This window comes from Anguilla anguilla, chromosome 2 (genome assembly GCF_013347855.1).
Source record: "Anguilla anguilla isolate fAngAng1 chromosome 2, fAngAng1.pri, whole genome shotgun sequence".
NCBI classification, from domain to species: Eukaryota; Metazoa; Chordata; class Actinopteri; order Anguilliformes; family Anguillidae; genus Anguilla; species Anguilla anguilla.
The window spans coordinates 62,456,214-62,469,788 of NC_049202.1; the positions used below are offsets into that span (position 1 = coordinate 62,456,214).

General features: G+C 52.0%; 1 protein-coding gene across 16 annotated transcripts in view; it reads left to right on the forward strand.

The window, feature by feature from the left end:
- LOC118220711 (SUN domain-containing protein 1-like) overlaps positions 1-13,575 on the forward strand; it is a 38,609-nt gene that overhangs the window by 22,249 nt on the left and 2,785 nt on the right. For 9 of the 16 annotated variants that reach the window (XM_035404823.1, XM_035404831.1, XM_035404830.1 and 6 more), the window contains 12 exons: positions 1,645-1,752; positions 2,176-2,274; positions 3,256-3,349; positions 4,185-4,243; positions 4,407-4,609; positions 4,875-5,141; positions 6,513-6,605; positions 6,981-7,027; positions 10,060-10,204; positions 10,685-10,960; positions 11,816-11,900; positions 13,344-13,459. In XM_035404823.1, coding sequence (XP_035260714.1) covers positions 1,645-1,752; positions 2,176-2,274; positions 3,256-3,349; positions 4,185-4,243; positions 4,407-4,609; positions 4,875-5,141; positions 6,513-6,605; positions 6,981-7,027; positions 10,060-10,204; positions 10,685-10,960; positions 11,816-11,900; positions 13,344-13,459 — 1,592 coding nt within the window. The remainder of the gene's footprint in view (positions 1-1,644; positions 1,753-2,175; positions 2,275-3,255; positions 3,350-4,184; positions 4,244-4,406; positions 4,610-4,874; positions 5,142-6,512; positions 6,606-6,980; positions 7,028-10,059; positions 10,205-10,684; positions 10,961-11,815; positions 11,901-13,343; positions 13,460-13,575) is intronic. The other 7 variants (XM_035404832.1, XM_035404837.1, XM_035404838.1 and 4 more) reach the window with 4 other exon arrangements.

Below are 13,575 nucleotides of genomic sequence, written 5' to 3' on the forward strand. Positions count from 1 at the left end.
ACACACACACACACACACACACACACGCTCGCTCATATTCTCAGGTACACTTGCGTACTCATACACACCCACACAGATGCACTTATGCGCTCACACACACACACACACACAAACACGCTCACTCATATTCTCAGATACACTTGCGTACTCATACACACCCACACAGATGCAGTTATGCGCTCACACACACACGGCATGTACTCGCACGCATGCACACACACATATACATAGCTCAGGAGGTAAGACTGATTGTCTGGCAGTCGGAGGGTTGCCGGTTGAAACCCTGCCCTGGGCGTGTCGAAGTGTCCTTGAGCAAGACACCTAACCCCCAACTGCTCTGGCGAATGAGAGGCATCAATTGTAAAGCGCTTTGGATAAAATTTACCATTTACCATATACACACGCACTCATCAGACGCACTTATGCTCACACACACGCACAAATGCACGCTCTTATACAATCATACATGTACACCGACTCGCTCATGTACTCACTGACACACAGACAGACACACACACCAGGGAGAAGCACTGGCCTTATGCTTGTAGTTATCTTGCTCTGATTTACTCTTTTACAGCCAGCATTCATTCAGTGGGACAGCTGTGATAACTGACTCTGTGATAGCAGTCCTGATTTTTGTCGGATGCAGCGGAAGAGTTTCTCTTGTAATGTTGGGCTGTTGTTGGATCCGTTTAAAGAGGCCTGGGTTATATGACTGCTGGGTCCTGTGCCCTGGTGTGAAAGCTCTGCTGGGTTATATGACTGCTGGGTCCTGTGCCCTGGTGTGAAAGCTCTGCTGGGTTATATGACTGCTGGGTCCTGTGCCCTGGTGTGAAAGCTCTGCTGGGTTATATGACTGCTGGGTCCTGTGCCCTGGTGTGAAAGCTCTGCTGGGTTATACAGCTGCTGGGTCCTGTGCCCTGGTGTGAAAGCTCTGTTGGGGTCAGCGTTCAGGCCGATTCAGGGCGTTTTTTAATGAAGAGGGAGCGGAGCTTAGCGTCATGCTCACTGCCGCTAATGCCCTGCGTGAGATTTGCTGAAGACCAGGCGTGAGTGAAAGCTGTTCAGAGCCAGCATGGGGCAGCCCCACACCTAGGAGCCTTTATGGGAGTGTTTGGCAGCAGTGCTCTTCTGACTCACTGCACTCGTAGATGTGGTACAATGAAGATGTAAAATTCCTTCCATCACAGGAAGTTGGGAAAGAAAAGCAGGTCAGACAGGAAGTTATACAGACATAACTGTGCTCTGAAGGAGAAAGGGAGAGGCAGAGGCTGATTTCCCCCCCCCCCCCCCCCATTTTTTTTTTCCCCCCTTCACTTTACACCCTACTTCATGGATACTCAGATCTGGCCCTTGAGTCCAAATCCGGTCCTGGTTTTCTTTCCTCCCAGTTAAGTAACTGAACAGTCCGTGCTACTGATTGGCCAGACGTATCTTCACACCTGACTCCCAGGTAGAGGGAGGGTGGAAAACCAGCAGGTCTTGGCCGCCGAAAACCGTGATTTGAGTAACAGGGCCCTGCATCAGCAGTTTTCTCCCAGTGCCACTTCAGTTTGATTTAATTGTAATCTGCGCATTAATGAAATCTGTTGACGTGCGCGTCTTTTCTCCTGTTTCCTCCTCTCCTGCCGCTGCGGCCCCCAGGTGACGACTGCAAAGGGAAGCAGCACCAGGAGACCCTGGCGGTGCGGGCGCGGTCCTCCAGGGCAGGCCGCCTGATGGGGGCGCTGTGGGGCGCCCTTGCTTTCGCAGGTTACCTTCTTTTACGCTGCCCTACTGCGTGTGCTCAAGAGCTCCCTCGCTGTCCACGCCGGCGGGTTTCCCGCTGGTCTTCCAGTAGCGTACTGCATTTCCCAGGGTGCTGTTGTGTGAGTTGTGGGCGTGGCCAGTTTGGTGGAGCTTTAGGTTGGCTGAGGTGGAGTCCGGTGCACTTTGCATGTGTCTGTCCTCACTTATAGCCAAGCAGTGACTGAAATGAAAGATTTAAGTGGTGATGCCAGTGGGTATCGCGGGTTTGATATCCTGTTGTAGGGCAAAGTGAAGCGCTCTGATGATGTCATTTCCTCAGTGATGGAGGACCACTGCAGTGCTTCCTGTGTGCTTAGCGCAGGTGGGTGTTGGGCCCTTTGGCGGTAACTGTGTTGTGTTGCTGTTGTGGCCTGCGCTGGTCTCCAGGTGCCTCTGTGCTGCGGGCGGGTCCAGCGCTGGGATTGGCGGGCTGGTCTGCGGCCTCCTCGCTGCTGTCTGTCCTGCAGGCGGCCGCCGCGTCTCCAGGTCATTCCCTACCCCGCGTCGAAACCCCCAAAATGTCCGTTCCCTCTTCGCTAAGGTCCTCTCTGTCCTGCTCGCTGTGTGACCCCAAAACCCACAGCCCCAGTTTACTAGTACCCCCCTGTATCCTGCTCCCCACTCTCCAGTCAGTAATATCCCCTCCAGCTGAGGGTGTGACCCCAAAATTCCCTCTCCCCCCCACTTCGTGTTCACTAGTGTCCCTATGTGTCCCTCTCTAGCAGCCTCTGTCAGTAGGCCTGTAGATACTCGGTTGCACTAACTCTGTGGGGGCGGAGTTTCTGAGGGGTGGGGCCCCAGTGGGTGGGGCAGGCGGGCATGTTTGCCATGTAGAAGTTCTGCTGCTGCTGCTCTTCCTCTGATCCCCACTGCTGCTGGTCCAGCCCCTCCCCCTCCCGTCCCGCGGTACGAGGTGGGTTCTGGAATCGGCACGCGGCCGCCCCTCCGCTTGGCTCCGGTCCCTCTTACGCCCCCCCACACACAGATTTAAACCAACCCCTCGACCGTACTGAAGAGATCTGGATAGACTCTGTGGGGGATACTGGGAGATCTAAGGGATCGGGGCTGTGTTCTTTTAAAATATAAAAACGTAAAAGCCTTCCCTAACTAACTGCTTGCCTGTCCTAAAGCTCTCCATCCCTGTTCCTCGTAGGTCTGTGCTGAGTGCTCTTTTCCCATAATCCCTTTAGTTAGGATAAAGCCTGATAAACCTGTCTTTGTGCCATAGTTTTCTCAATGCCTGTTTTTCCTGACTAACATAGTAGTTTTACCTGTGTTCTTCCGTCCCCAGGTGCGGTGCAAACCCTCTAACCTCTGCCCCTCTGTTTTAGGGGAGACCTGCATGCGTAGCCCCTCGTGTGGACTGCTCTCTCTCCCCTCCTCCTCCTCTCCCTGGATGCTCCTGCGTGCTCCCGCTCACTCACTCTCTCTCTCTCTCTCTCTCCCCTCTGTGTTTCCCCTGCGCAGGTAAAGCTGTCACCGGAGCCTTCTGGTGGCTGGGCACCGCCTGGTACCAGCTGGTCACCCTGGCGTCCCTGCTCAACGTCTTCATCCTGACCCGGTGAGACCCCCAGCGCGGCGACCCCCGTGAACTTTGAACCCTGCGCAGAGTCACAGGTTATGAGCTTTGTGACTGAGAGGAGGACGGCTTCTTGCAGACCACTGCTTGCACAGGTTGTGCTCAGTTAGACTGGCGTTTAATTGTGTATGTGTGTAATTACACATACTCTAAATTATGACCTTTTTATGAAAGATGTTTTGCGAGTGAAATGCTGAGTTGTCTGCAGCATTAATCCCTCTGAATCTCTGCTTGCGTCTTTTCATTTTCAGTTAATAATATTTGTTTTTGAGTTTGAGAGTTTTTGAATCTCTGGACAAACTAAGGAGACGCTCTGTGCTGTCAAGTGGGCTCGACTGAGAACAAATGGTTGGTTAGTGCGTGCCTGGGCCTCCTTGCATTGTGATTGGACTGTGCTGAATAGGTGCTTTATGGTGTTGAGCTTATAGCACAATGTCCAGACAGCTTTACTGATCTGAAATCTCAAGCGCTCTCTCTGAGCAGTTAAATATTAATGGAGCCTTTGAAAACAGCGCTGTTTTTCCTCTTTTATTGCTTTTTTTTTTATTGCAAAGGAGTAAGGAATTCTTCTCGTCACTTAGTAAACCAGTCTGACCGTTTCCCTGATGAGATTTACCGTGGGATCGGTAGGCCCTGTGATTGTTATCGCACGATGGAAGTGTATCTGAATTATTTATTGTTTGTGGCGCTAACGCTGATTGTGATTTATGCGCCCGCTCGCGCTCCTCGGGGCGGTCGGGCTTGCTTATGAAACGCGCTCTTTGCTGAATTTGGGAGTGGGAGAATAATGAAAGAGATGTGTGTGTGTGTTTTTCAGAGTTCTGCCCAAACTCTGCAAACTGCTGCTGTTCCTGCTCCCGTTGCTCCTACTTCTGGGTGAGTGATCACACACACACACTCACGCACGCACACATGCACACGCACACTCACGCACACACACACACACACGCACACACACACACACACAGTTGTACATACCCCAGTTGCACTGTGCTCTCCTGCTGTAATGGGGCTCTGTGTCTGGCTCCTCTCCTCTCAGGTGTGTGGTTCTGGTGTCCGGCCTCCATGCTGGCCTACCTGCCCGTCGTCAACCTGACGGCCTGGAGCACGGCCTCGCACCTACCCTGGGCTGGGCCCACAGCGCCCTCTGCAGCGCTGGAGGAGCTGACTCACCCCACCACCGCTCTACCACCAACTGCCTCACAGGCAGGGAACGCACACTTCACCGCTGCTCCCCCACAGGTACGGGCCCCACACCCCACCCCCCTCCCCCACAGGTATGGGCCCCACACCCCACCCCCCTCCCTCACAGGCAGAGGCCCCACACCCCACCTCCCTCCCCTACAGGTATGGGCCCCACACCCCACCCCCCGCCCCCACAGGTATGGGCCCCACCCCCCTCCCTCACAGGCAGAGGCCCCACACCCCACCCCACAGTGTATGTATCTGTGTTCCTGTCCCTCAGTCTGTCTGTCAGTCAGTCTGACTGTTTGATGGTCTGACCCAGCAGGTGGGCGTGGCGGTCTCGGTGGACGCAGAGCGGCTTTCCCGGCTGGAGCAGAGCCTCGCCCGACTTTGGGAGGCGGTGCGGGGCGGGGCCCGGCTGCAGGAGGAGCAGCACGGGGAGGTGCTGGGGCTCTACGCCTCCCTGCGGGAGCAGCTGGACATGCAGACGGACAGGGAGAGCCTGGGCCTGTGGGTGTCGGGCCTCCTGGACCAGCGGCTGGGCCTGCTGAGCAGCGAGCTGGAGCAGGGCGAGGAGAGGGAGGAGGAGGTGAGACAATGCTGGGGTTAGGGTGGAGGAGAGGGAGGAGGAGGTGAGACTGCTGGGGTTAGGGTGGAGGAGAGGGGGGAGGAGGTGAGACACTGCTGGGGTTAGGGTGGAGGAGAGGGGGGAGGAGGTGAGACTGCTGGGGTTAGGGTGGAGGAGAGGGGGGAGGAGGTGAGACACTGCTGGGGTTAGGGTGGAGGAGAGGGGGGAGGAGGTGAGACACTGCTGGGGTTAGGGTGGAGGAGAAGGAGGAGGAGGTGAGACTGCTGGGGTTAGGGTGGAGGAGAGGGGGGAGGAGGTGAGACACTGCTGGGGTTAGGGTGGAGGAGAAGGAGGAGGAGGTGAGACTGCTGGGGTTAGGGTGGAGGAGAGGGGGGAGGAGGTGAGACACTGCTGGGGTTAGGGTGGAGGAGAGGGGGGAGGAGGTGAGACACTGCTGGGGTTAGGGTGGAGGAGAAGGAGGAGGAGGTGAGACTGCTGGGGTTAGGGTGGAGGAGAGGGGGGAGGAGGTGAGACACTGCTGGGGTTAGGGTGGAGGAGAAGGAGGAGGAGGTGAGACTGCTGGGGTTAGGGTGGAGGAGAGGGGGAGGAGGTGAGACACTGCTGGGGTTAGGGTGGAGGAGAGGGGGGAGGAGGTGAGACAATGTTGGGGTTAGGGTGGAGGAGGTGAGACTGCTGGCGTTATGGTGGAGTGTGAGGGAGGAGGAGGTGAGACTGCTGGGGTTAGAGTAGAGGTGAGGGGTGTGTGGTTCAGCATTAAACACTTAAATGGACTGTCCGACTTTTTGACTATCTTACCCATGATAAGATTGACAGCAGTTTCATCGCTGTGTTTCCAGTACAAAAATAATAGACAGTATCTGCAGGCTGCAGACAGAAGCAACGCTGGCTTTGCTAAGTGAAGTGATGGAACTGTAAACATGACTAGGGCTTCATTTCCCAGAAGTGAATTTCCCAAGAAGTTGGACTATCCCTTTAAGTGGATTCCAATGAAACGGTGTTGTTTTCAGAGGAGGGAACCCACAGAATTCAGGGACTTGCCTTGGCATGTACTGGGAAGTGATATCCCACACCTGAGGATAATCCACCTGGTCAAAACCTTTTTTTCTTTTTTTTTTTTGCTGCACCACCAAGAAATTTCAAAAGTTACAACATGTGAGGGATTATGTTCTTTCTGCGATGCACATCCAGCCCAGAATCAGTGCTGAATGTGTGGGTGCGCTCATTGCATTCTCTGATGCTGTGTTTGTGTTTGCCTTAGCCCATCTGTCATTAAGCTGATAACCCCTTACTGTGTTTTCCCCTCTTCATGCCCCCTCTTTCCACCCCTCCCGCTTCCTGTCTCTCTGTCTGTCCGTCCGTCTGTCGATGCAGGCCCAGCAGCAGTACGCGCTGCAGCAGCAGAGTCATGAGTCCCGATTGGCTGAGATGGAGACGCTGCTGCAGGCGCTGACGGCCAAGACTGAGGTACCAGCAGACCCTGAACACTGAAGGACAGACACCTGCACACACACACACACACACGCACAACACGCACACACACACACACACACACACACACACACACGCACAACACCCACACACAACACGCACACACACGCAAACACACACACACACCCATGCACACACACACAAACACGCACAGACACCCACACGCATACGCACACGCACATAAGAAGGCACTGGAGCCTGAGTGAGCAGAGAGGCTGCGCTGTGCTGTGCTGTGCTGTGCTGTGCTGGACACTGCACATGCTCAGTGCGCTCGGTGTGCCTCTGCATGCTTGTGTGGCCTCCTCTAAACAGCACGCTGCTCACTGATCATTCACTGCTTCTTTTTCTCAGGACCTGCAGCAGAGACCAGAGACGGCCACAGCAGCAGCTCCAGTGAGGTCAGTGTGAGTGCTGTTCCCCTGCGGTCAGTGTGAGTGCTGTTCCCCTGCGGTCAGTGTGAGTGCTGTTCCCCTGCGGTCAGTGTGAGTGCTGTTCCCCTGCGGTCAGTGTGAGTGCTGTTCCCCTTCGGTCAGTGTGAGTGCTGTTCCCCTGCGGTCAGTGTGAGTGCTGTTCCCCTGCGGTCAGTGTGAGTGCTGTTCCCCTGCGGTCAGTGTGAGTGCTGTTCCCCTTCGGTCAGCGTGAGTGCTGTTCCCCTGCGGTCAGTGTGAGTGCTGTTCCCCTGCGGTCAGTGTGAGTGCTGTTCCCCTGCGGTCAGTGTGAGTGCTGTTCCCCTTCGGTCAGTGTGAGTGCTGTTCCCCTGCGGTCAGTGTGAGTGCTGTTCCCCTTCGGTCAGTGTGAGTGCTGTTCCCCTGCGGTCAGTGTGAGTGCTGTTCCCCTGCGGTCAGCGTGAGTGCTGTTCCCCTGCGGTCAGCGTGAGTGCTGTTCCCCTGCGGTCAGTGTGAGTGCTGTTCCCCTGCGGTCAGCGTGAGTGCTGTTCCCCTGCGGTCAGTGTGAGTGCTGTTCCCCTGCGGTCAGTGTGAGTGCTGTTCCCCTTCGGTCAGTGTGAGTGCTGTTCCCCTGCGGTCAGTGTGAGTGCTGTTCCCCTGCGGTCAGTGTGAGTGCTGTTCCCCTGCGGTCAGCGTGAGTGCTGTTCCCCTGCGGTCAGCGTGAGTGCTGTTCCCCTGCGGTCAGCGTGAGTGCTGTTCCCCTGCGGTCAGTGTGAGTGCTGTTCCCCTGCGGTCAGCGTGAGTGCTGTTCCCCTGCGGTCAGCGTGCTCTCTCTCTGTTTGGGAGGGGATCTCAGGAGGAGTGCTGATCTCACAAAGAGTGCTGATCTTACCACACACGTTCTCTCAGGCCATCTGACATGCATGTCAGTGTTGCAGAGAGTGAATATTAACTCGAGTTTCTGTCTGTTGCCACTGTTCTGTTTGGCATCACTTGTGTAATTTGGCTTATTGTCTTTGTAATCTTTGCTATTTTTATTGTTTAGTTGTTTTTAAATTTTGTTTCTTTCAGTTTTTTGTACAATCAGGAGCTATACAAATAGATATTATTATTGTTCATATTATTATTAATACCATAATTATTGGACACTGTTTCTCCCCTCTCCTCAGTGTGGGTGTGGACATTATTATTATTGGACACTGTGTCTCTATTATTGTTGGACACTGTCTCCCCTCTCCTCAGTGTGGGGGTGGACATTATTGTTATTATTATTATTGGACACTGTGTTTCCCCCCTCCTCAGTGTGGGGGTGGACATTATTGTTATTATTATTATTGGACACTGTGTCTCCCCCCTCCTCAGTGTGGGGGTGGACATTATTGTTATTATTATTATTGGACACTGTGTCTCCCCCCTCCTCAGTGTGGGGGTGGACATTATTGTTATTATTATTATTGGACACTGTGTTTCCCCCTCTCCTCAGTGTGGGGGTGGACATTATTGTTATTATTATTATTGGACACTGTGTTTCCCCCTCCTCAGTGTGGGGGTGGACATTATTGTTATTATTATTATTATTGGACACTGTGTTTCCCCCCTCCTCAGTGTGGGGGTGGACATTATTGTTATTATTATTATTGGACACTGTGTCTCCCCCCTCCTCAGTGTGGGGGTGTACATTATTGTTATTATTATTATTGGACACTGTGTCTCCCCCCTCCTCAGTGTGGGGGTGTACATTATTGTTATTATTTTTATTGGACACTGTGTTTCCCCCTCTCCTCAGTGTGGGGGTGTACATTATTGTTATTATTATTATTGGACACTGTGTCTCCCCCCTCCTCTGTGTGGGGGTGGACATTATTGTTATTATTATTATTGGACACTGTTTCCCCCTCTCCTCAGTGTGGGGGTGGACATTATTGTTATTATTATTATTGGACACTGTGTCTCCCCCCTCCTCAGTGTGGGGGTGGACATTATTGTTATTATTATTATTGGACACTGTGTTTCCCCCCTCCTCAGTGTGGGGGTGGACATTATTGTTATTATTATTATTGGACACTGTGTTTCCCCCCTCCTCAGTGTGGGGGTGGACATTATTGTTATTATTATTATTGGACACTGTGTCTCCCCCCTCCTCAGTGTGGGGGTGGACATTATTGTTATTATTATTATTGGACACTGTTTCCCCCTCTCCTCAGTGTGGGGGTGGACATTATTGTTATTATTATTATTGGACACTGTGTCTCCCCCCTCCTCAGTGTGGGGGTGGACATTATTGTTATTATTATTATTGGACACTGTGTTTCCCCCCTCCTCAGTGTGGGGGTGGACATTATTGTTATTATTATTATTGGACACTGTGTTTCCCCCTCTCCTCAGTGTGGGGGTGTACATTATTGTTATTATTATTATTGGACACTGTGTCTCCCCCCTCCTCAGTGTGGGGGTGGACATTATTGTTATTATTATTATTGGACACTGTTTCCCCCTCTCCTCAGTGTGGGGGTGGACATTATTGTTATTATTATTATTGGACACTGTGTCTCCCCCCTCCTCAGTGTGGGGGTGGACATTATTGTTATTATTATTATTGGACACTGTGTTTCCCCCCTCCTCAGTGTGGGGGTGGACATTATTGTTATTATTATTATTGGACACTGTGTTTCCCCCCTCCTCAGTGTGGGGGTGGACATTATTGTTATTATTATTATTGGACACTGTGTCTCCCCCCTCCTCAGTGTGGGGGTGGACATTATTGTTATTATTATTATTGGACACTGTGTCTCCCCCCTCCTCAGTGTGGGGGTGGACATTATTGTTATTATTATTATTGGACACTGTTTCCCCCTCTCCTCAGTGTGGGGGTGGACATTATTGTTATTATCATTATTGGACACTGTGTCTCCCCCCTCCTCAGTGTGGGGGTGGACATTATTGTTATTATCATTATTGGACACTGTGTCTCCCCCCTCCTCAGTGTGGGGGTGGACATTATTGTTATTATCATTATTGGACACTGTGTTTCCCCCTCTCCTCAGTGTGGGCATGGACAGCGAGACCCACAGCGCCCTGCTGGGGCAGGTGCAGAGGCTGGAGGCGGAGCTTGCCCGCATCAGGCAGGACCTGCAGGGCGTGATTGGCTGCCAGGGACGGTGTGACCAGCTGGACAGCCTCCACGACACGGTGAGGGGGGGTGTGTGTGTGTCTCTCTCTGGGGCTCCCTCTCTCTCTCTCTCTCTCTCTCTGCATCTTTGTCCCTGTACACTGATGCCCCCTCTTGGCATCCTTGATACTTGCCTTCATTAGTGCCTACACTCTTTCCTCTTTCACCGTTTGACAATACCCTCCTTTTCTCTCTTGCAAAGTCACACCTTTTTGGGGCACACCGGGGTATTTTGGTACTGGCACTTTTTTGCATTAATAGAGAATTCAGCACTTTAAATCATTTGACTTTTCTGGGGAATTAATTAAATAAAGTTTTTAAAATGTAAACCAGTCCCCAGGTTTGTCTGTGTGCGGCAACAAGTACATGAGCTTATTTTCTTTTTCTCTGCAAGGAAACGGACGACTTGTAAAGGCTTTATTAATTTATATGACATATGACTGTTTGAGAGTGCGCTCTCTGGCGGCCATTTTGACCGTGTCTGTCTCCGTGCGACTCAGGTGTCTGCGCAGGTGAAGCAGGAGCTGCGGGCGCTGTTCTACGGCTCTGCGCAGGAGGGGGAGGAGGAGGAGGAAGAGCTGCCGGCGCCTCTGCTGCCCTGGCTGTCCGCGCAGTTCGCGCGCGGCTCGGACCTGCGCGCCTCCCTGGCCTCTCTGGAGAGGAGCATCCTGGGTAACCTGTCCCTGCAGCTGGAGCAGAGCAGGCAGCCGCCCGACGCAGACGCCGTCGCCCACACCGTGGCCAGCGCCGTGGGGGCTGCTGGGATGTCTGAGGAGGTACGGCCACTCCGCTGCACTTCTCAGCGTTTATACAAACACCGCTATTTCAGTCAGAAACACTGGCCAGGGCCCGTATTCATAAACAATCTCACAGTAGCAGCACTAATCTAAGATCAGGTTCTCTCTGTTCTTATCCTGACCTCATCCATTATAAGCCAAAGGGCTGAACTGATCCTAGATTTATTCTCAGCTGCTTTATGCATATGGGTACAGTCTCTCTTTCCATGGTTTAACCCTTTTTTTCTGTAATTTCTGACTGCTGATATAATTTTAGAACAAATGAACAGCAAGTAAATTAGTAAGTTAAATTTGACTTATAATGCACATTTAAAACAATGTATACAAACATGAACACACACAAACCAAAAAGAAGGCAATCCTAAACTTGCATTAGACATTTGGAAGCGCTGGGGCAAAGAGGTTTGTTCTAAGTCTTGATTTAAACGGTGAGCTGGAAGGAGCAGGTGTTTAGTGATAAGCTGATCAGCTGCAGGAAGTCGCTCTTGGTTGTGGAGTAGCTCTGGTTTGATCACCCGATGTTTTATGAGAGTGAGCGAGCACTGTTTTATAATGGTCAGATGAGCTGATTCTCTCTCTCTCTCTCTCTCTCTGTCTCTCTCTCTCTCTCTCTCTCTCTCTCTCTCTCTCTCACCTCCTCCCTCTCTCTCCCTGTCTCTCTCTCTCTCCCTCTCTCTCTCTCTCTCTCTCTCTCTCTCTCTCTCTCTCTCTCTCTCTCTCTCTCTCTCTCTCTCTCTCTCTCTATCTCTCTCTCTCTCTCTCTCCCTCTCTCCCTCCCTCTCTCTCTCTCTCTCCCTCTCTCTCTCGCTCTCCCTCTCTCTCTCGCTCTCTCAGCAGGTGCAGCTGATCGTGAGGAACGCTCTGGAGCTCTACTCCCAGGATCGCACCGGCCTGGTGGACTACGCCCTGGAGTCTGGAGGTACTGCAGCTCCTCTGCTTAGCCTGGGGAATAACTCTGCCTCCCAGTCGCTCTGTGGAGCTGGAGCAGGTGGAGACCGGGGGTGGAGGAGAGGACCTTATCTTCCTCTCTGTTTACAATGACAGTTTACAGTTTGGTTTTGTAGCTGACGCTCGTAACCAGAGCAGCCAGTGCAGCATCAGGAGTGAGCATTCAGCACTGGCAGGGTCAATGATTAGCCTCCAAGTGCCATGAACTGAGGAGTGCATTGGCAGTGAGGAATAGATTAGAGAACATGCATGTGCGCTTAGGCTAGCTCACTGTTAGCCTGCAGCATGAGTACTTTATGGGCTGCACTGCTGCTGTAGTCTGGGATGAGGGAGTTTAAATGGAGCTGGTGTTCTAGGACTTTAAACACAGAAAGATAGAGAAAGGGTGAGCGTTCCTGTACGTGCGTGCGTGCGTGTGTTTAGGTTCCGCTTAATTCCGAAGCCGGCATGTTTTTACGACAGCCTTGGGGGAGGCACACAAGCAGGCAGCCTCTCTCAGGTGTTTGTTTTGGACGGCAGCTGTCACAACAAATTTGATCCGGGCTGCCAGCCTTGATACATTCTGTTGCGATACAGATTCTAAGACAACTCAGCAATTCCTCTGGATTAACGGGTTATTTTCAACAACAACAAAATATCTATGTATCTGTGTTACTGACTGTTTAGCTTAGCTAGCTAAGTTAGCTAAATGACCACGTTGTCGTGCACTTCAGTGGCATCAAGCTAACGTTATTAATAAACAAGTGAAGTCGTTATTTCAATAAGTCATGTAATGTTACAATGTATCGAACGTTACATTCATGCTATTAGTTTAACGTTACCTACACAAGCTTAAGTTAATATAAAAAGAATGTACTTACCGACGAGATGAAGTGATAACGCAGTTTGTAACAAGGTTAGTTAGCCTACTAAATAAGAAATGGTGGCTTGCTAGGTAACATTAGCTTGTGATAGTTGGAAGCGGCAAGTGTTGAACGTCACTACGCACAATGAGGGTATAAAGAACACCGATCTCAGACCTGCTGTTTTCCTGTAGTGCGTTCACGTTTTAACCAGCAGATGTTGCTGGGGAGCTTTCCAACCGAGCCGCCCCACTGTAACTGTAGTTTAAAAAACATTAAAAATACATTTTTTTAAAATTCCCCAATGCTTAGGCCCGGCAGGGGGTCAACTTAGGCCCGGGGGCCGTCGGGCTTGCAATATACTGGTGGAAAGCGTGGTCTTGTGGTGTTAATGCTCCTGTAGGCAGACGGGGTCAGTAGCCCTGTGAGGCAGACACTCTCAGTCAAGTGCACGCCAGGACCAGAAACGCAACGTGAAGCACTGCAGCCTGTGGTGGGAAGGAGGGGTCAAAGGTGACAGGAGTGTGTGTGTGTGTGTGTGTGTTTGTGTGTGTGTGTGTGTGTCCCCGCAGGTGGAAGTGTCCTGAGCACACGCTGCTCAGAGACGTTCGAGACTAAGACGGCGTTAATGAGCCTCTTCGGCCTGCCTCTCTGGTACTTCTCCCAGTCACCCCGCGTCGTCATACAGGTGAGCGTGCCCTGTGTGTGTGTGTGTGTGTGTGTGTGTCTAAACATATATCTCACGCACAGCTTCACACACGCACACACACAGGCTTTCTCTCTCTTCAGAAAAAAATTATTACT